This window comes from Euleptes europaea, chromosome 21 (genome assembly GCF_029931775.1).
Source record: "Euleptes europaea isolate rEulEur1 chromosome 21, rEulEur1.hap1, whole genome shotgun sequence".
NCBI classification, from domain to species: Eukaryota; Metazoa; Chordata; class Lepidosauria; order Squamata; family Sphaerodactylidae; genus Euleptes; species Euleptes europaea.
In genome coordinates this window covers 9923907-9945490 of record NC_079332.1, presented here as the reverse complement: position 1 = coordinate 9945490, position 21584 = coordinate 9923907, and the positions used below count along the sequence as shown (strand labels likewise).

Genomic DNA, 21584 nt, shown 5'->3' with positions numbered 1-21584 from the left:
GGCCCTGGAGGGACTGTGCCCCACAGCTTGCAAGCCGCACTACACCTTTCTAGGGTCTGCAGCGAAACTCCCAGGACTTTCATGGAGCTGGGCGGAATAGGCGGATTCCAGAAAACGCTAAGTCTCAACACGTCGAGCGTTCTCAATTTTCTGTGAACAGCACTTCTCCACTCCACTAAGTTCTTGTAGTGCGCCCATGTGGAATTCCATGAAAGCTGGGCGGTCCTATGAAAGACCTGTCAGGTTCTGTGCTGTCGACTCCACCGCTGGTGCTGGTGCCACTGTCCATTCAGTGGTATGTGTGTAAAGCAATCACAGTATGGAAGTAGGGGGTCTTTCCCCCTGCATCAGCCCTTTGCATCCTTGGCAGGAGCAACCTAGATGTGGAAGGTGGTTCCCACGCGGGCATCTCCCTTGGCAGGATTGTGGGTAATACTTTTCAGGGCTCAGTTCACAATGTTTTAAAGGGCAGTGTCCCCCCCCCCCCGAAGAATTCCTGCTAGGTATGAAGCTCTAGATAAGCAAGGTGTGTTAGAATTCTAGCTGAGTCTGCATTTACAAGGACAGCCTCCTATCTGGCTAACTTTCCCGCTTTATGACTCAGTTCTAACCCCAGACCGTACAAACGGAAGCATTGTAGCTTTTATAAACACAGGACAGATCAGGCTATTGTACCATCTTACCAGATTACACGGCAGGTGCTTTTTATTAACTTATGAGAGCCAAGTCTCATTTTTTGATAATATATATTTATTAAATGTATTAATGTGCGTTTTATAATGTACCCCTTTCCCCTTCCCTGCTGACTGTTGCATACCGTTAATCTTGTACATCTTTGAAGGGTTTTCAAGACAATCAACGTGTACCATAATGACTTGTACATAAACATACAAGATTAAAAAAAGTTGTAAAGCATGGGCAAATACATTTTATTTTCAAAATGCTGTTCTTAACAAACAAACAAACAAAAAATAAAGGCTTTACTATTTACTTACATTGTTGTGGCCATTTGACATTGGCTTAGTTTAAACTTGTCAGCGTGTGAGAACATTGGTGGCAGATCTAGTGTACAGTCTAGCAAGGCCAGGTGCTGCAAAGGTCTGCAGCTTGCAAGCTCAGGCTGCTGGAGATGAAAGGCTTCCAGCTGCTCAGAATGGGGGACAGCAGTCCCGCGGGTATCTTTGGTCAGTCAAGTCTGGGACTTTACTCCCTGGCTGCCAACGGATGCATTAACTTATTTTAAAAACTGACATTTTTCTTTGTGTGGCTGTTATCCCTGCAAAAGTTTAAGCGCAGGTCAGAAGGCTCCACTTAAATGAATGACGAGTGGTCTGGTTGAATCACGGTGCCTTGACACTGATGCGTGTCTAAATAGGGGAGCGGCAGAAAACAGTTGGAGTGGCAATCCCAACCTTCAGCAGGCCTTTTATTACTATGCGGCGGTAGTGTGAGCACTGGATGGAAACCCAGTTATGAGCCAGCTGCCTTCTGTTCCCTCTACCAGAAATTCTTGCGTGTAAATGATGGGCCTTTATCTCCCTGAGCATCTTATGAAGATTACATCACAAGCAAGGCCAGAACTTCAGCTGATGCCTGATTCATTGACCCCTTCCAACCCAATTCACAGTCGTCCACTTAAACCAGAATGGACGGAAGGTCATCCGAGTTCTGTCCGTCCCACTGAAGTTGATGGGATCAAAGTTCAGGTTAATTGCAGGTTTAGGTAAGATGAGAATTGGCTTCTTGTTCCGTTAGGTGGGGTTCTGCTTTGAAGGGGCAGAAAGTTTAGGTGCTTTGGCATCCGTATCACCGTTCTGATACAGGTAAAAATTCTTAACCAAGTAGCTGATAGGGTCTTTAAAAAAAAAAAGGATGACAGTGTAATTAAACAGCACATTAATGCCCAACCACTCCCACTGGGGATGGCCTAGACCGTTTTTCAGTACAGGTTCAGGTGTTCCTCTTTCTTCTCTGACATCTGGGGGACGGGGACAGGGGCGAGTTCCATTACTGAAATGCTTGAGTGAATTGGGGAGGGCTGTACTGAGTCTTCTATCTTGGCTCCCACTGTAACCAAAATACAAAAAAAGCAGGAAAAAAAGCAGTAAGAAACCCCCAAACTGACGTCAAAATACAATTCCAATAGACTTGGGTCATGCCTGGATTGATCTGTTCATTGCAGTTTCAAAAAGTGTAACCATATTTGTAGTGGCATCCTTTATAATTTGGTACTAGTGTGGGATGGATTTACTGGGAGTCATTCTTCTGATTTTCTCTATGGGAATTCAAGAACAGGTGTCATTTTAAATGTCTGGATTTTTAAAAAATCAACAAATTATTTATTCCTACAGTGTGTGTGTGTGTGTGTGTGTGTGTGTGTGTATGTGTGTGTGTGTAAAGGGCTGTCAAGTCACAGCTAACTTATGGCGATCCTGTAGGGTTCTCAAGCAAGAGACGGGAGGTGGCTTGCCATTGCTTGCCTCTGCGTGGGCTGAGAAAGTTAACTGTGACTGACCCAAGGTCACCCAGCAGGCTTCATGTGGAGAAGTAGAGAATTGCACCCGGTTCTCCAGATAAGAGTCCGCCACTCTTAACCACTACACCACACTGGCTCACATTACCTGGATGAACCAGGCTAGCCTGATCTCTTTAGATCTTGGAAGCTAAGTATGGTGAGTCCTGGTTAGTACTTGGATGGGAGACCACCAAGGAAATCCAGGGTCCTACCCAGAGGCAGGCAATGGCAAAACCACCTCTGAAAGTCTCTTGCCTTGAAAACCCTAGAGGGTAAGTCGGCTTTGACTTGGCAGCGCTTTATGCATTCCTTCATTACCCACAGCTTATATCCCACTCCTCTGCCATATTGGCTCTTTTTTTAACATGATGAAATGATCGTATGCTTTTTGTAAAAAAAAAAAAATCAAACTTCACAAGCGCAAGCAGGACAAGAGGAATGGTGATAAAGAGCACTTGTATGTTGGGGTCCTAAGAAGGCATGTTATCCATGTGATTTTTACAGCAGTTGCACCGGCTATGGAAGTCAGCCAAACAACAAAAAGCGTAGTAGGGGTTGCTTGCGGGAATAAACAATCATGAATGAACAAAAGCCCTGCATGACAACAGTTAAAAGCACAGCCTCCTACTCTGTACTCACATACCCATGGAAGGCTGCGATACGAGACGCTAGAAGCCTACGGCCAAAGAATTAGCCGCTTCATTCAATCCAGGGTGGGAAAGGCCTGGCTTTTCAGCTCCCTGCCTACTCAGTCCCACTTCCTTTAGCCACTGTGTCTTGTGGCCTGTAGCCCAAAGATTCTGGTCTCTTTTCCCCTTTGCATGCGGGGCTGGAATTCGGTGTGGGTCCAGCCGACGCAGTCATTTTAATACAGTGATCTTCCAAATTTCCAGACCTGAGAACCAACGGTACTGCGAGCACAGTCACGGGGGGATCAGCTACATCGCCGAAAGATGGAGGGCAGAGCTATGTCCTCATGAGGGTCCCAGGCCTATGAACGCGGGCAGCAAACTAAGAGAGCCCCAGGGACATGAAATACAAGCTGCACATCAGAAGGCGTAGGGCAGCAAGGAGCAAGCCAAGGATCGGAGTCATGGGGGAAGCCTCCCCACCGAGTGACCTCACCTGCGGCTCCACCCAGCATATATGCAAAGAGGGACAGGAGGCATGTGTTCTATGTATGCACATTTGGGGGAGGTTCTTCCAAAAGCCAGCAAAAACTGGGGGCTCTATAGGGGCTCCGCAACCCACTCGAGGGGTTTCCAACCCATGGGCTGAAGGCAAATTAGTGCGCCCAGCCTACCTAGAAGTTACTAATCTGATGTCTATTCAGGACTGCCATTTTCATGTGTATGTCTGTGAAGAGAATTTGCAGGGAGGGGCTGTGGCTCAGCGGTAGAACATCTGCTCGACATGCAGAACGGTCCCAGGTTCAATCCCCGGCATATCTAGTTAAAGGGACCAGGCAAGTAGGCGATGTGAAAGACCTCTCTGCCTGAGACCCTGGAGAGCCGCTGCCGGTCTGAGTAGACAATACTGACTTGGATGAGACCAAGGCAGTATAAGGCAGGTTCATGTGTTAAACAGTGTCAGCCTGCAGGTGGAAAGGACCCTCTCTCCAGCCACGCCAGAGGAAAAAGACAGAAAATAGTTATGTGAATCACTTGGGGAAAGGTGAGGCAGCATAGATCCTAATTCTCTGCTGCAGACATGTTAGGAGCTGGCTGTCTTGAAATATCCTTAATTTATCTCTCCCACCTCAAAATGACCCCCAAAGAGCATTTAAGCATGCCAAGCAGCGGTTTTCTAGGCTCAGTTTGTCAGGGCTGCTTCAAACGTGAGGCGCATGCTAAAAGCGCAAGCTGAGAGAGAAAGAAACGTGTGGTTTAAAAGCCCAATAGCTGGCGGGGTGGCAATTAGGGCTACCTGTCACATGCCCACATGCGTCTGCACGCACATTGATGTGGCCCTCAAAGAAGGTCAGACGTGACTGGTCTCAGAGGACCATAGCATTGAAATGCAGGCTGTCAGCTTAATGGTACATTTCAAAGAGCTATTTGAATAAACTGAAGGCTTGCGGTGGAAGGAAGGAGCCACAGGCAACGGCGATGCTGCCAGACGTTCTTAGAAAATGGCAAAGGCTGGGCATTGGAAAAAGGGCAGTGAATCATTTCATTCCTGCTCTGTCCTAAAAGTTCACGTGGGTAGCACTCAGAGGTGGTTAGTGGTTTTCGTTACACTGGGACACCTGGTTTAATGGGGGTTTAGTGGGGGACAGCAACAGACTCTTGGCTGATGTAAAATTTGTCTCGTTTTTTTTTTAAAGCCAAGGGGCACGAAAACTTGCACCAACTTGGGGACTACATCCGGGTTCACCGATGATTAGCTCAGAGCCTATTATAAAGAGGGACTTTCGGATACACCTCAGCAGGAACCTGTTAAATACACACACCCTTTCATCCCAGTTGAGCGGTATTTATTGCCGACACTCTGCTTCCCTGCAACAAAACGTTTCCAGAGGAATTATTTGTCAGTCGAGAGTGAAAAAACAGTATAGTAGGTCAGTGATTTTCAACCCAAGGGGCAGGATCCTCAGGTTGGTCCTGGAGCCCCTCCTGCTGTGTCACAAGCCCCATAGAGCTGCAATTTTATTTATTTATTTTATTTATTTTTCATATTTATAGCCCGCCCTCATCCCCAGCAAGTCAGGCTCAGGGCAGATCACAACAATTAAAAAGGTAAAAGTCTCCTGTGCAAGCACCGGGTCATTCCTGACCCATGGGGTGACGTCACATCCTGACGTTTACTAGACAGACTTTGTTTATGGGGTGGTTTGCCAGTGCCTTCCCCAGTCATCTTCCCTTTACCCCCAGCAAGCTGGGTCCTCATTTTACCGACCTCGGAAGGATGGAAGACTGAGTCAACCTTGAGCAGGCTACCTGAAACTGACTCTCGTTGGGATCGAACTCAGGTTGTGAGCACAGCTTGGACTGCAGTACTGCAGCTTACCACTCTGCATCACGGAGCTCTTACAATACACAATTAAAATACATAAAATCATCAACATCATTAAAACAATAACCTCAATAAAACACTTGTATGCAGGTGGCCATAAATTTACCCAGGTGCCACCGCGTAATAGGCTATCAGCAGTTTAGCCCCCCACAAATTTCAAGAATGCGGGGCGGGATGGGGAGGCCAGTAATGATGGATCCTCTCGCGGCTGTCCACAATTATAGGCCTGGCAGAATAGCTCCGTTTTACAGGCCCTGCAGAACCCCTTAAGATCTCACAGGGCCCTGATGTCACCAGGAAGACTATTCCACCAGGCCTGGGCCGAGAAAGCCCTGGCCCTTGTTGAGGACAGCCTTGTGGCCTTTTGGAAGGACCTGCTACACAGAGTGCATGGGTACCATGTCTCCTGCCTCTCTTGGCGTACATGCTAAGAGCCGCAAGACATGGAGGAGAGGTCATTCAGTGGGGCACAGAGGTCTCCCTTTGGCTTGCTCCTCAGTCTGGTGTACCCGTTTGATGCTTGACTTGTATTTTCACCCCAGTTCTTCCAGTCTGATGCCCATGGTCCGGGCCTTCACACTAATGAGCTCATAACCCTGTCTTCCCCCTCTTCCTTTCACTGAACTCTGACCTCATGTGCTCGCAGCTGGGTGGTTCACATGGCTGAAGACCTTTGCAGTAGGCAATGCAGATCACAGAGATGTCTGTTTGGCCTACTCTGAGCAGCGGCACCTTGTCAGGGTTTCAGGCAGAGGCATGTCTTTCCCACTGCCTGTCAAGATCCTTTAACCGGAGCGGGCACTGGAACGTCTGTCAGCAAAGCTTGGCCTCCACCATGGAGCCGCAACCTGCCTCCCCTATGGCCACATACAACACAGACACCCTCTTGGAGAAAAATGTCATGCGTGGTGGGTCCTTCAGTTATGCAGCACCAATGCATGGCTTTAGGGAAGCCACTGTGTCCCGGGCTTCTTGCACAGATAAAATCCACAGTGCTGGCAAAGTCCTTTGCAATCGAAAAACACTACGGAATGAATGCAAACGCAGAGCGTGCCCAAATGAACTGTGATAAGCAGCACTATTTAAATGTATGCATTTTTAAAATATATTTTTAGCATTTGAGAAGAGTGAACAAAAGGGGCTCCAGTCCAATGATCTTCCAGTATGGCTACATTTGAGATTCTCCCATTCCCTCCGCTTGCAAACGGCTGACCTGTACAAACTACTGCTTGAGAGAAAGGTTGAAAAGGATTTCCTGGATTCTTTCAAAATTAATTAAAATGGAGGGCACTTATCACATGGCTGACAGCTGCCCCCCCCTTCCCGGTGCAGCATCCGTTTCCCCCACTTGAGTCCAGGTTGGGCAGAGCAATCAGTGCCCACATGTGTCTTTCAACGCATTGCTTGCATCTAGGGGATCTGTGCAGTTATGTAGGACTAAACAAATGCAATCAATGCATGGCTGTCTTCCCAATAGTTTGTTTCAACACCACCTTCATTTTACAAAAACACTGTGTGTGTGTGAGGGGGGAAACACCACCTACTACCAATGTCTGAAAGAAATAGGAGGATGACAAACGTTTTCTGCAGCCTGCAGCAGGCCGACCTTGCGAAGAATCATAGAATCACAGAATCATAGAGTTGGAAGGGACAAGGGTCATCTAGTCCAACCCCCCTGCACAATGCAGGACATTCACAACTACCTCGCCCCCCACACCCCCAGTGACCCCTACTCCATGCCCAGAAGATGGCCAAGATGCCCTCCTTCTCATGATCTGCCTAAGGTCACAGAATCAGCATTGCTGACAGATGGCCATCTAGCCTCTGCTTCAAAACCTCCAGGGAAGGAGAGCTCACCACCTCCCGAGGAAATCTGTTCCACTGAGGAACTGCTCTATCTGTTAGAAATGAAGAAGTGAAGGTTAATTTTTAGAAAGGCAACTGGGTACAACTTATTGGCGGTGGCTTAGTATGAAGTATATATAGAATGGAAATATCTCTCGAGCTGACTAACGAAATGCCCGGAACGGCATCAACATGAAACCTGAGCTGATGGCTGCCTGGACAAGACAAAAGCTTCTGATCTTAAAGCCACAGCATCCAGTACATCTCTATGCAAAGGGTGGGAAGGGTTGTCTCTAGCCCCGACTGATAAATTTTTAGCAGATCGGTATTTAAGAAACGCGACATCTGGAAACCTTTCTTGATCTCACACCAGCATGCAAACCTACATTTCGAAACAGCCTTCTCAAGGAGCTCTGCATTCACCTTCACTGCTCAAAACCGTCCATAAGAAGTGAAGCCAATGGCTTCTTGGTAAGTTTTCATGGGCCAGAGAACCTGCTGACAGCACAGGCAGATGCAAATTGGCGAAGTCTTGATTAGATCAAGATTAGATTATGGTGGAGGATGGATTTAGATGGTGGCTGTGGCAGAAAAGAGTTTTTTTTTAAAAAAATATTCTTTCCACCCATGTTCTTTCCCTAATAGCTGCTATTGGCCCCAATTGGCAGGCAGCAGAAAGAGGCATCTTTCAAATCAAATCAAGCCTGAACTGACCCTAGAAGCTAAAATGTCTAAAAGCTTGATCAAATCAAGCCTGAACTGACCCTAGAAGCTAAAATGACTAAACTGAGGCTATCGTATTTTGGTCACGTCATGAGACAACAACAGTCACTGGAAAAGACAGTCATGCTAGGAAAAGTTGAGAGCAGCAGGAAAAGAGGCAGACCCAACAAGAGATGGATTGACTCAATAAAGGAAGCCACAGCCTTCAATTTGCAAGATCTGAGCAAGGCTGTCAAAGATAGGACATTTTGGAGGACTAATTCATAGGGTCGCCATGAGTCGGAAGTGACTTGACGGCACTTAACACACACACAGAAAGAGGCAGGTATTATACAAAGGCCTGCTTTTATGACCTCCTAGTCATAAATCAGTGTGAAGAGGCTGGTTTTTTATGGGGGTGACGGGACTGCATAGTGAGAAAGCGGTTGTCCAATGGCACGGTCCCTATTCAAATCCTCCCTTCAGCCTACACGCTTTTTAGCCTGTAAAAAAAAATTAACTGGGAGACCCAATCACCACGTCTTGTCTATCTGCATCTTTAAATCAGATGCATGGAGAGATCACCTAAGTGGGCAGCCGGATGGAATGGAAACAGCCAACAGATGAATGAAAGAGCAGAAGAAGAATGGGGTCCAAAGAGCCACGCAAGTTGATGAGGCAGTGAGTAAACCTAATCGTGAGCCAGGCTCTTCCCACAGCCGTTGAGTGACCTAAGAGGAATGCACAGCAAATGCCCCATACGAAGAGAGTACAAAGCAGCGCCTTCTGGAAACCAAAATGCTAGCTGGCGGTATTGTGTGCTATGGGCACCAATATAAAGATGTGGTTCCAATCCACACTCAGCCAGGAAGCTCCACCCTGGCCTTGGGCTGGTCGCTCTCTTTCAGCCTAGCCTACCTCACAGCGTTGTTGTGAGGACACACACACAAAAAGAATAGGATCACCTCATTCATGTAAGCCAACATGAATTCTTGGGAGAAAAGAGTATATAAACATGAGAAAGAAATGAAAACAGAGAAGTTAATGACAGTTTCTGGAATTACAAGGACCGAACCCAGTGAGATTTTATACAATTCCAGAATTAAGACAGGTCAAACGGTAACACTCCATATTGAACAGTGTAGATATATCTGGTATTTTCGTTCATGGGGGAGGGACTTGGGAGAGAGATGGCTGTACTGCTGCTGCAGTCGTCTTGCTTGTGGGCTTCCTAGAGCCAACTGGTTGGCCACTTTGTGAACAGACTGCTGGACTTGATGAGCCTGCGTCTGATCCAGCAGGGCCTTTCTTATGTTCTTTTGAGGACATGTTGGGGGTCCCTTAATGCAACATGGCTAAATAACTTCTTAAAGCTTTTTAGAAACAGTGACTGGGGGCAACAGAGAAGCAAGACAGAAATGGCCGTGCCCTTTTTCCTGGATTAGGAGTAGCTTCGTTGAGAGCTCCTTTTTGAAAAAGGAACATACGCAATCCTTCCGGCACTCCCATCACAAGAAAGACCTCCTTGCTCCCCCCATCAGCCGCTGTTTATACTCTCAGACTGTGAGACTCATGCGTGACTCGCACACAAGGCTGAGATTGGCACCTCTTCGGGGCACCAGCTGTCCACCACGGGAGCAGTGACTGTTTTCAATGATAAACAGAAGAACAGCAGCGGCGGCCCCTTCAGAAGCGGTTGCCCAGTACTGAGCTTGCTTGTGCCCAGGGTAGGTGGAGTTTATGGGTGGAGTTTGGGGAGGGGCTGTGGCTCAGTTTGTAGAGCATCTGCTTGGCAGGCAGAAGGTCCCGGGTTTAATCCCCGGCATCTCCAGTTAAAGGGACTAGGCAAGTGGGTGATGTGAAAGACCTCTCTCTGCCTGAGACCCTGGAGAGCCGCTGCCGGTCTAAGTAGACAATACTGACTTTGATGGACCAATGGTCTGATTCAGTAGAAGGCAGCTTTGTGTGTTCATGCATCAGCGGTGCAAATTGCCCCATATGGTTTAAACATAGGAGGGTGCTTTATGCCACATCAGATCATTGGTCATTCCGGTTCAGTACCACCTGCTCCAATTGGCAGCAGCTCACCGGGGTGTGTGTGTGTGTCTCCGTCAGAGAAACGTCTTTCCCAATATTTGCCACCCGAGACCCTTGAATTGGAGATGCCAAGGATTAAACCTGGGACAACATCTGTTTTACTACAGAAGCACAGCCTGTCTTGCCTGTCTCCTTCCCTACTGGTGCTTAAAGGAGCACAAACAGGCCAATTATGACTGGGGAAAAGCACAGATGGGGAAGGGGTTGCTTCCATTTCCACTGTGCGTGTGTGTGCCGTCAAGTCACAGCTGACTTATGGCGACCCCGTAGGGTTTTCAAGGCAAGAGACGTTGGGAGGTGGTTTGCCATTGCCTGCCTCCGCGTGGGCTGAGAGAGTTCTAGGAGAACTGTGACTGGCCCAAGGTCGCCCAGCAGGCTTCGTGTGGAACCCGGTTCTCCAGATTAGAGTCTGCAGCTCTTAACCACTACACCACGCTGGCTCTCCCATTTCTAGTGCCCACCTCCAAATCAGCCCCAAATTATGTATCTTGGGTTTCACCAGGGCCACGTGCGGTTTGGCCTGTCCTGAGAATATGAGGGTTCCTCCAGGGAGTCTTTCTTGAGTGTTAATCTACCTGTGGCTGGACGCAACTATTGACACCATTTTATCAGCCATCTGCAGTGTCCTTTTTTCCAGAAGCGAAATGCATTTCAGCCACGTCCTAATTGCGGGTATGGGACCAGTATAGTTGAACCTATCTCTGCAGTTGCATTACTTTAATCACTACGTTTTCAGCTGTCATTGCCAAGATCAAGCGTTCAAACCGTTTCTGGTATTGTGAAAGCCCTTGATGTAAACACGGCATACTCTAGATTGTTCTCGGCCGTGTGATGTTTGAGATTACTTTCGTTTGGCAGGAAAAACAAAGTATTTTTTTAAAATAATCTTATTGTTTGCACGAATCCCACTTATGTGTTTTTGGAAGAAGGTTGTGGAACTAGGTGCAGAAAAGAGCTACCAAAATGATTAGGGGACTAGAGCAACTGTCCTATGGGGAGCGGTTAAGACGCTTAGGGCTGTTTAGCTTGGAAAGAAGGCGGCTGAGGGGAGACATGATAGAGGTCTATAAAATTATGCATGGTTTGGAGAGAGTGGACAGGGAGAACTTTTTCTCCCTCTCCTATAATACTAGAACACGGGGTCATCTGCTAAAGCTGGAGGGTGAGAGATTCAAAACAGATAAAAGGAAGTATTTTTTAACACAACGCATAGTTAAATTGTGGAACTCCCTGCCCCAGGATGTGGTGAGTGCTGCCAGCTTGGAGGGCTTTAAGAGGGGAGTGGACATATTCATGGAGGAGAGGGGTATTCATGGCTGTTAGTTAGAATGGATACTAGTCATGCTGCTTACCTATTCTCTCTAGTATCAGAGGAGCATGCCTATTATTTTGGGTGCGGTGGAACACAGGCAGGATGGTGCTGCTGCATTCGTCTTGTTAGTGGCTTCCTAGAGGCATCTGGTTGGCCACTGTGTGAACAGACTGCTGGACTTGATGGGCCTTGGTCTGATCCAGCAGGGTCTTTCTTATGTAGTCTTTCCCCTTTCCTTTTGCAGCCTACTGTGCCACCCCAAAAGTTGCTCCTGAGAAGGACACTTGGGAGCCAAATTGTATGAGACATGGGGGGAGGGGGCTGTGGCTATAAAGAGGAAACAGCAAAAATCAGCCCCCACATACTCTTAAACATAATCTTTGGAAGCTCTTCTCTAAGCTAGTTATCAGTGCGCTAAAGCTTGAACTATAGCTGCAAGGGAGAATGTACATGGCTAAATCTTGGATGTTCCCACTGCTAAGTTTCAAAATCAAATATGAGATTACAAGGAAAAGGAGTGGCCCCCTTCCCGCTAGGCTTTGAATGGAAGCCGCTGTTTTCATAACACAGGCAAGGCTTTGTTTGGGGACATTTCTGAACAAACAGTTTTGTTATCATGTGATAGCTCCGAAAGAGGACGGATTCTTGAATCCTAGCGGAGCCCACAGCCCATGCCGCTGTGTTTAGGGCTGCCACCTGATGGTGAATAGGACACCAGAGGGTGATGGATCTTCTAAATAATCAAAGGTCATGATCTTGAGAGTATAAAATAAATTAGATTTTAAAAGATGGAAGAAGAAGACGAGGAGGAGGAGGAGGTGGAAGAGGAGTTGGTTTTTATATGATAACTTTCTCGACCTTTTAAGGAGAATCAAACCGGCTTACAGTCACCTTCCCTTCCTTGCTCCACAACAGACACCTTGTGAGGTAGGTGAGGCTGAGAGAGCTCTAAGAAAACTGTGACTAGCCCAAGGTCACCCAGCTGGCTTCATGTGCAGGAGTGGGGAATCAAATCCAGTTCTCCAGATTAGAGTCCGCCGCTCATGTGGAGGAGTGGGGAATCAAACCCTGTCTTCCAGATTAGCGTCCACTGCTCCTAACCATTACACCACGCTGGCTCTCCTTCCAGTGAGGTTTTTCCTTGGGAGGGTATGGCTGTCAAACTGTCCTTAACCAGCCCTTTAGGAGATTTTATGATGTTGCTGCAATATGTTGTCAGTGAATCACTTGGAGGAATTTAATAAAAACATTTTTGATGAACGAATAAAGCGGCCCCGGTTATTTGGGCAGCAAGTCCTTTAAAAACATTTTTTTCAGAGGAAAAACTACAGATAACAGACTCCACTGCAGAAGAGGCCAATGCCTCCAGTTTGCAAGGGAACAAGGAATACCGCTCTGGAGATGTTGCCTGCCGCAACATATACATGCTTCACCTATATATAAAGTATGGTTATTTGGTTTTATTTAAAACATGCTTATGCTGTTTTTCTTCTAAGTACACCAAAAGAAGTTTACAATAAAGGAAACCTTACAAAAAATGAAATAAACAGCTCTGGGTAAACTACATATACATATTACAGATCTAACTCTAAACACAGGAAGATTGGAAAAGAAAGTGTATAAATAAAACCAGTTAATCAACAGCAGACCGAACCAAAAAAAAAAAACCTTAAATGAAGAGAAAATCAATCACATCAGTTGGCAATGACCATCTGAACAAAAACAAAAAGCTGTACTCCAAAGCTGTGCTTGCCCACTATCAAACCTACGGAGGTGGTGAGCAGCCCCTCACTGGCAGAAAACTTGACAGGGATGCTTTAGGCTGATCCTGCATTGAGCAGGGGGTTGGACTAGATGGCCTGTCTGGCCCCTTCCAACTCTATGATTCTATGAGGTAGTAGAGAACATGCCAGGCAAACTTCATTGAGAAAGGAGCTACACTCCTTTCCACTACAGAAAAAGATATTTAGAATCAGAGTTGGAAGGGATCACCAGGGTCATCTAGTCCAACCCCCCTGCACAATGCAGGACATTCCAAACTACCTCCCCCCCAAACACACCCCAGTGACCCCTACACGCCCAGAAGATGGCCAAGATGCCCTCCCTCTCATGATCTGCCTAAGGTCATACAATCAGAATTGCTGACAGATGGCCATCTAGCCTCTGCTTAAAAACCTCCAGGGAAGGAGAGCTCACCACCTCCCGAGGAAGCCTGTTCCACTGAGGAGCCACTCCAGTCCTCTCCAGTAGCTACCTAACTTCAGAAGGTGGGGACACACCATAAAGACTTTAGTTGCCAGGTTGATTCACGCCAAAAAAGGTGGTTCCTGTAGTACCCTCATCTCAGATAATTTAATGTTCATGCCCAAGCCCAAAGACAGAGTAGGAGAAAGTTAAATTCTTATTACACCCTTGAAGAATATACAAGTACATGCAGTAAAAAGGAGACCGCCCCATTTCCTTCACACGCACTAGCTGAAAACACCTTAATATGTGAAGGTCTATCTCTAAACAGGACAGAAAGTGGCAGCTTGAAAACAGAGTAAGCATTCTGAAAACTCCTCATGGCTGCTATCCATAAAAGTTATCATGACCTGAGTTCAATCCCGACGGAAGATGGTTACAGGTAGCCGGCTCCAGGTTGACTCAGCCTTCCATCCTCCCAAGGTTGGTAAAATGAGTACCCAGCTTTCTGGGGGTAAAGGGAAAATGACTGGGGAAGACAATGACAAACCACCCCGTAAACTTAGTCTGCCTAGTAAACATCAGGATGTGACATCACCCCATGGGTCAGTAATGCCCCGGTGCTTGCATAGGGGACTACTTTTACCTTTACCTATGGATAAAAGTACCTATGGCTAAAATAACTGCAAGAGGGAACATGAAAAACAAAACGCATTTTGATCTAAATCCATGGCACTTTGGACAGAGGACCAGCTGTCTTCCTAGCTGACTGCCAGTACAGAGACATCCATTGTGTAGGACAAGATGTCATTGTGATGTACTTCACACACAATGGATGAATAAAGGTTTTGGACACTTCCCAAAATGAAGGGGAAAACATCTTCAAATCCTTCCATCGCACGTCGTGTTTTCGCGCTGCTGCCCTGTCACACCCACACAGCACCTTTACACAGGGCTGAAGATGTTTCGCGAGCATTCTTCAATTTAGAAAATAATTAAGATTCAGAGATAGTTTCACCTATTGTTTTTCTTTTTCTCAGACCAGAAAAGATGCTCGTTTGTGATTCAGGTACCAATATGACAAGGGATTGACTGAGTTAGTCATACATACATTTGATTCCCCAACTAATCTGTACAGGTCAGAACTACCTCGTATTGGGGCAAGAAAACTTTTTGGGGGCATGATACACTGACAGTACACATGGGCAGGTATATCCAGACTTTTATTATTCATTTAAAACGTTTCTACCCAGCAGCAGCACACGCAAAAATCATAAACATTGCCAACAGAAGTCTACAAACTGCAGGAACTCCCCAGCTATTCATAGGCATGGGTAAATTTACACACACACAATTTTTTAACAGATGCTGAGAGGGCCACGAAGTAGTTGCCTGACAGTTGCCTTGGGGGAAGGCATTCCACAGCTGGGGCACTACAACCAAGACTGTACTCTCCTACCTCAGTTCTGAAGGTAAGGGCACTCCAAGCAGAATCCCAGGAGACACCTATATAGGCTCAAATGGTTGCCAGCAGTCCTTGAGAGAACCCGGCACCAGATCAATCAGGGATTCACTGGTCAAACTTGGAACTGCACTTGCAAAGAAATGGCTAATCAATGCAGCTACACATGAAGCTGCCTTATACTGAATCAGACCCTTGGTCCATCAAAGTCAGTACTGTCTACTCTGACCAGCAGCAGATCTCCAGGGTCTCAGGCAGAGGTCTTTCACATCACGTAGTTGCCTAGTCCCTTTAACTGGAGATGCCGGGGATTGAACCTGGGACCTTCTGCATGTCAAGCAGATGCTCTACCACTGAGCCACAAGGTGTGATCAGTTCTAACCTGGCTGCCTTATACTGTTCCAGAATAAGTTACCCAACAGTATTAACAGGCAGCCCCACATACAACACAATACGGTAGTCTAACTTTTTCAGAAGGGGGTCACAGCCGGCACAGCTATCAAAGTTGGTAAAGGGCACTTTGGGACACAGACGCCACCTGGGCATCCAGGTGCAGTGCCATCTTGAAAAACACCCACAGCAGTCCTTTTGGGGGAGTCAGACTAACCCACCTACAACTTCCATCTTGCCTAGATTAGCTTTCAGTTTGTTGGCTCCCCTTCAGGCCAGTACTGATCAGAAGCACTGGTTGAGAATGTTCCCAGCTGCACCTGGGTCAGATGACAAGGAGAAACCGAACTGGGTGTCATCTACATATTGATGGCATCTCACCTCACACCTCTCAATAGTCTCCCCAGCCATTTCACATAGATGTTAAATATAATGAGAGACAAGATGGATCATCGCAGCACGTGGCAGCATAAATGCCACCTGAGAGAGCAGAAGTTATAAGAACATAAGAAAGGCCCTGCTGGATCAGACCAAGGCTCATCAAGTCCAGCAGTCTGTTCCCACAGTGGCCAACCAAGTGCCTCTGGGAAGCCCACAAGCAAGACGACTGCAGCAGCATTTATCCTGCCAGTGTTCCAAACAGCCTCATAATAATATGAGGCATGCTCATCTGATCCTGGAGAGATTAGGTATGCATCATGACTAGTATCCACTTGGGAGTGGTTGGGGGAGGGAAAGGGCAGGAGAGAAGTCTGGGAATACATGATTACTTCAGCCACTTCCATGAACTTATGGCACTGCAGCAGGTGGAAGTCAACTCTGTAGCAAAGCAGCAAAAATCTTGAGAAGGCCCTTTCAGACAAAGCTGACAAAAAGCTATAAATTGGACCTCTGTAAACACAGAACACCTACAAAAAAAGACTTAAATTTGTAGTTGGTTTCTGTTTTGACAGATTTACCTTTGCAAGTGCCAAGGATAATAAAAATATATGATGTTGTCATAAATGCAAGAGACGTCGTGAAAGCCGCATGCCGGAACTGACAGACCCTGCCAAGCGAAATCTTATTTTTAGCTCATGCAATGTATTCTTTGGCACTTTACTTTGATGAAAATGTAGGATGAGCACTCAAGGAGAATCATATCAGAGCAATGTATTTCCTAAAAGCTCCTTGGTCGCAGCCATTTGCAAATGAATTATCGCCTATTAAACCATCACTCTGGCAAAGTTAAACAAGCAGGTTTTCAAGCCACGTAGAGTTAAAAAGTAAAAGATATTGCAGGAAACATCGCATCCCAAAGGAGCAAGTAAGCAAAGTCTGAGAACTAAATGTCATCAATTAACAGAGAGTGTTGTTGTGAGAGACACCTGTTGAAATGGGAGCCACCTATTAAAGTCAGTGCCTTTTCAGTGGTGGCATCTCGGATGCGGAATGGCTCACCACAGGTGCCTGGTCTAAGATTTAGCTTTCAATTTTTTACCCATCAATTTACCCAAGGGTGCAGTCAATTATTGTGCCCTCATTTTAATGCTTAGGGTGTTTTTGTGCTGAACTGTTTTATATTATTGCTATTTTTGCTAGTTGTAATGTTGTACCCTCTAGAGTTGTAACATTTTAACAGCACCTTTTGCCCTTCGTTATTCCACTGTTTATGATTTTATTGTATCTTTGTTATTTTATGATACTACTTTTATTTTATTTTCCTCTGATTTTGCTGTTTGTAAACTGCTCTGAGCATTTTTGAAGAATAAAAAATAACAATAACAACCATTACATCTAATAACAAAGTGGCTAGCCTTATTATTCCATTTGCTCAAATAAGAGACATGTAAATACATCAGATCCAAATCCACCACTAAGCATAAAGAGATTTTGTTTACACCTAGATCAAAGCCCTTAGGTTGTCCTTCATGGAACTGGAGGGAGCGTGAAAGAATTCATCTCATATTCTTTTAGTGCCTTGCATAGCGATTGGGTGCCTCCAGTTTTCAAGTATTTTTACCAATGTGTGTATTCTTGCCTCAGGCTTCTGAGCTCTTGGGTCTCCTGGAAAACAGGGACTTACCCTGACGACTCCGGCTTAGCAGGGCCTGGAGCGCAGGAGCAGGCAAGATCTGGGGCTGCCTATGGAGCACAAGGTTAGTGGCCCTGCAAACCAGCTGACCCACCAGGGTCATCTAGTCCAACTCCCTGCACAATGCAGGACATTCACAACTACCTCCCCAACCCCCAGTGACCCCTACTCCATGCCCAGAAGATGGCCACAATGACCTCCCTCTCATGATTTGCCTAAGGTCACAGAATCAACATTGCTGACAGATGGCCATCTAGCCTCTGCTTAAAAACCTCCAGGGAAGGAGCACTTACCACCTCCCAAGGAAGCCTGTTAGAACTGTTAGAAAATTCTTCCTAATGTCTAGACGGAAACTCTTTTGATTTAATTACCTCTTCATTATGGAAGGATAAACAATGAACCCTTCAGCTGTACCATGGCTGAGGCCTACTCTTCATCGAGCGCTAGAGATCACAGACCTGGGTTGTGATCCTACATCCCTACACGTTTCCTATCACCAAGGACCACGATGGGCAGTCGTCATCCCAGTTATTGCTAATCATGGCCAATTAGCCATTTACATAGCATTTTAATTAGCAAAGTGAATTTTACTACTGAATGCAGGACAGAACAGAGAGCTGGTGTAGAAGGGTGGTTAAGCAAATGCATTATACGCTCCAGCAGATTATCAGTTTAACTTTTATCTCTGACACAAACTGACTAGGGAGGCCGTAGGGAAGTTGTTCTCTCTCAGATCCCCCTACCTTGCAATAAAGGGATAATAATACTGTTGTAAGAATTACAGGATAACTTGAGTGAAAGAGTCTGAATGCTGCAAGTGCCATATAAGAGCTAAGTATTTATGAGCACCTCATATTGACTCACACCAAGATATGCCCCTGTGCACCCTGTTTTCTGCAGAAAGGGCAGAACGATGTAGAAGGGCCTAGTTACGGCAGAAGGTATAAAAAGCATGAAACGAGAAAATGATCTTTATATCTGAATAACGAACTGAAGCAAAATGTAATTATATCCATTTAAGATGGTCTGCCTGCCAATAAGTCACGAATATGCTGAAAATATACAGAGGTACATCTCTCACTTTTTAACAACAGAGCTTAGAGGCCACAACAAACTCTTTCAGCATTTCGACGGCAAAGTCTGCATCACCTTGTAATTCCAAACATCACAAAACAGTAGATATAAACAGCATGTATGGGGGGAAAGAAAACCTCAACTCAAAACTAACTGCGCCCGTGGAAGGTCTGTTCACAACCCTCATTGGCACAGAAATTATGGCAGAGACTGTCCATTGTGGACAATGACATTATTTCCCACGTTGTTTCAATTCAGATGTGTTAGAAACAGCCTCCCCATTTGAGCCTGCTGTTCACAAAACATCCATACATTTCCAACTCAAAACTCATGTTGTCGGTTTGTGTTCTTGCAAACCAGCGTCCCTTGCTACCTGGTGTACCAGTGTGGTATGATCTTGGCTTGCCAGTTGCTATGGTCTATGGCACCTAAGGAAGAGCCGTGTAGCTGAAGTTTGGAATCCCATTCCGAAACATAGCAGATGAGATACCCATTAGTATCAGGCTATGCGATGCACAGGGTATTAGTGTTCATGTGCATCCATTTAGACCGGGTCCATTTGTTAATTTCTAGAGACTCTTTGGCTGGGAGCTAAAGCATGAGGAAGAACAACACAACACAACCCAATGACAAGTCATTCCTCAAAAGACAAAAAAACAGGGACTAAACAGGGACACTGAATTAACAGGGACAGGGAAAATCAGGACTCAACCCAACCCCTTTCTGACTATATCTTCCTACACACTTGACACTGAGAGACACTGTCCTTCAGTGTTACTACTCTGAAGATGCCTGCCACAGTTGCTGAAGAACCAAAAAATCAGGACTGTTCCTACTTGCTGGAGTGTGTGGTAAAAGAGTACATATGAATACACTGTACTGCCCATACGTATAAATGTGTCCGCTTGAATGCCCCATGCAGTTAACAGCCTGGCAAGCATGCACTGCAGCTGCTGAAACCTTATTGTTAAATATTGATAGACAACACACTGTACAAAACAACAACATTTTAAAACTACATCTCTAATGGGGAAAAATCTGTCTTTTAAACAAAACAAAATATCTGTCTTTCAAACGAAAGGAAGACTTGTAGGTTATCAGGGCTGTGTAACCGTGGTCTTGGTATTTTCTTTCCTGATGTTTCGCCAGCAGCTGTGGCAGGGATCTTCAGAGGAGTAACACTGAAGGACAGTGTCTCTCAGTGTCAAGTGTGTAGGAAGAGTAATATATAGTCAGAAGGGGTTGGGTTTGAGCTGAGTCCTTCTGGGTGAGTCGTGCTTCTCTCCGAGCTCTCTCAGCACACGCAGAGGCAGGCACCCCCTTCTGACTATATATTACTCTTCCTACACACTTGACGCTGAGAGACACTGTCCTTCAGTGTTACTCCTCTGAAGATGCCTGCCACAGCTGTGGGCGAAACGTCAGGAAAGAAAATACCAAGACCACGGTTACACAGCCCAGATAACCTACAAGAACCAATGAACTCTGACCGTGAAAGCCTTCGACAATATTTTGAAAGGAAGACTGCTCTTTTGGCTTTGAAATCAGTGAAGGGCAGGGAGTTGCAAAGCAGATGGAGAGCAGCCTTCAGCAAGATATAGAAGTACCTGCCTACGGTTTTTGAGCAATGATCCTTGATATGAGAACAGAAGTGTTACACATATGTCTAAATTTTCATCTCTAAAAAGTTTGATTTACATTGGGGGGGGGGGAGAGATGGGCTGCTGCAGTCAACTTACCTTTTTTCTCTTGTTTGGCCCAGAAATCTTGCACCCGTTTTGTAATGTTCTTAGTTTCCCTCAAATGCTTCTGCCACTGACGTAATTCCTGAACCTCTAGTTCGCAGCGGACCTGAAAGTGTTTAAGGGGGGGGGGGGGAAAGGCCCTGTAAGAAATCTGCTATAAACGTTGCTTGTTCTTTAACACTTTATATAACATTTTTGTAAAGGCGTATGCAAACAACAGACATCAGCAAAGGCCATCTGAGATATACTTGTTTCATCTTTTTAAAAGAGCCTAACAGGAAACCAGTTTTTATTCAGCCCAAAGTGTCAATTATAGATCAATGGTCAACGTTCCCGTATACGTGGCGAAAGCCAATCTGTAAAAACTCATATTTCCCTGCCGAGTCAGTAGGGTACAGCATGTCCTTTCCTGCTCTTTGTTGCTGTGGTTGTAATTTGAATTCTGATGCAAACTCTTCTGTGGCAAGGTGTGTGTGTGTTGCACTTTTTAAAATTCTGTTTGGGGAGGGGACATAGCTTAGCAGAAGCACACACGCTCGGTCTGCTTACAGTCCTAGGTTCAAACCCTGCCATTTCCATTAAAGGATCTCATTTAGCAGAGCAGGGAAAGACCTCTGGCTGGCACCACTGGAGGCAACACTAGTCAGACAATACTAGGCTAAAGGACAGCACTGGCTCTATCATGGGAGGGGGGGTCTTTTACATCACATATTACAGGAGCCTTTTCACTGGAGATGCTGGAGACTGAACATGGGACCCTCTGAGTTGCAACTGGTAGCCATTACTTAAAACCCGAAACTCTATCATAGCGGTCACATTCAAGACAGACTGAATCCAAGAGATTTCATCAGCTGAAAGCCAGGCAGAAAAAGAAGAAGAGGAGTTGGTTTTTATATGCAGGCTTTCTCTACCACTTAAGGAAGAATCAAACCGGCTTACAATCACCTTCCCTTCCCCCTCCCCACAACAGACACCCTGTGAGGTAGGTGGGGCTGAGAGAGTGCAAAGATAACTCAAGGTCACGCAGCTGGTTTCATGTGTAGGAGTGGGGAAACCAGCCCTGTTCTCCAGATTAGAGTCCACCATTCATGTGGAGGAGTGGGGAATCAAACCCGGTTCTCCAGATTAGAGTCCGCCGCTCTTAACCACTATGCCACGCTGGCTCACAG

At 46.0% G+C, this 21584-nt stretch overlaps 1 protein-coding gene across 1 annotated transcript in view; it reads right to left on the bottom strand.

Moving 5' to 3' along the window:
- Positions 1–1939: 1939 nt before the first annotated feature.
- Positions 1940–21584, bottom strand: part of IQCK (IQ motif containing K) — a 45744-nt gene continuing 26099 nt past the window's right edge. Inside the window, exons 8-9 of the mRNA XM_056866603.1 lie at positions 20410–20521; positions 1940–2067 (exon numbers count right to left, since the gene is read on the bottom strand). Coding sequence (XP_056722581.1) covers positions 1940–2067; positions 20410–20521 — 240 coding nt within the window. The remainder of the gene's footprint in view (positions 2068–20409; positions 20522–21584) is intronic.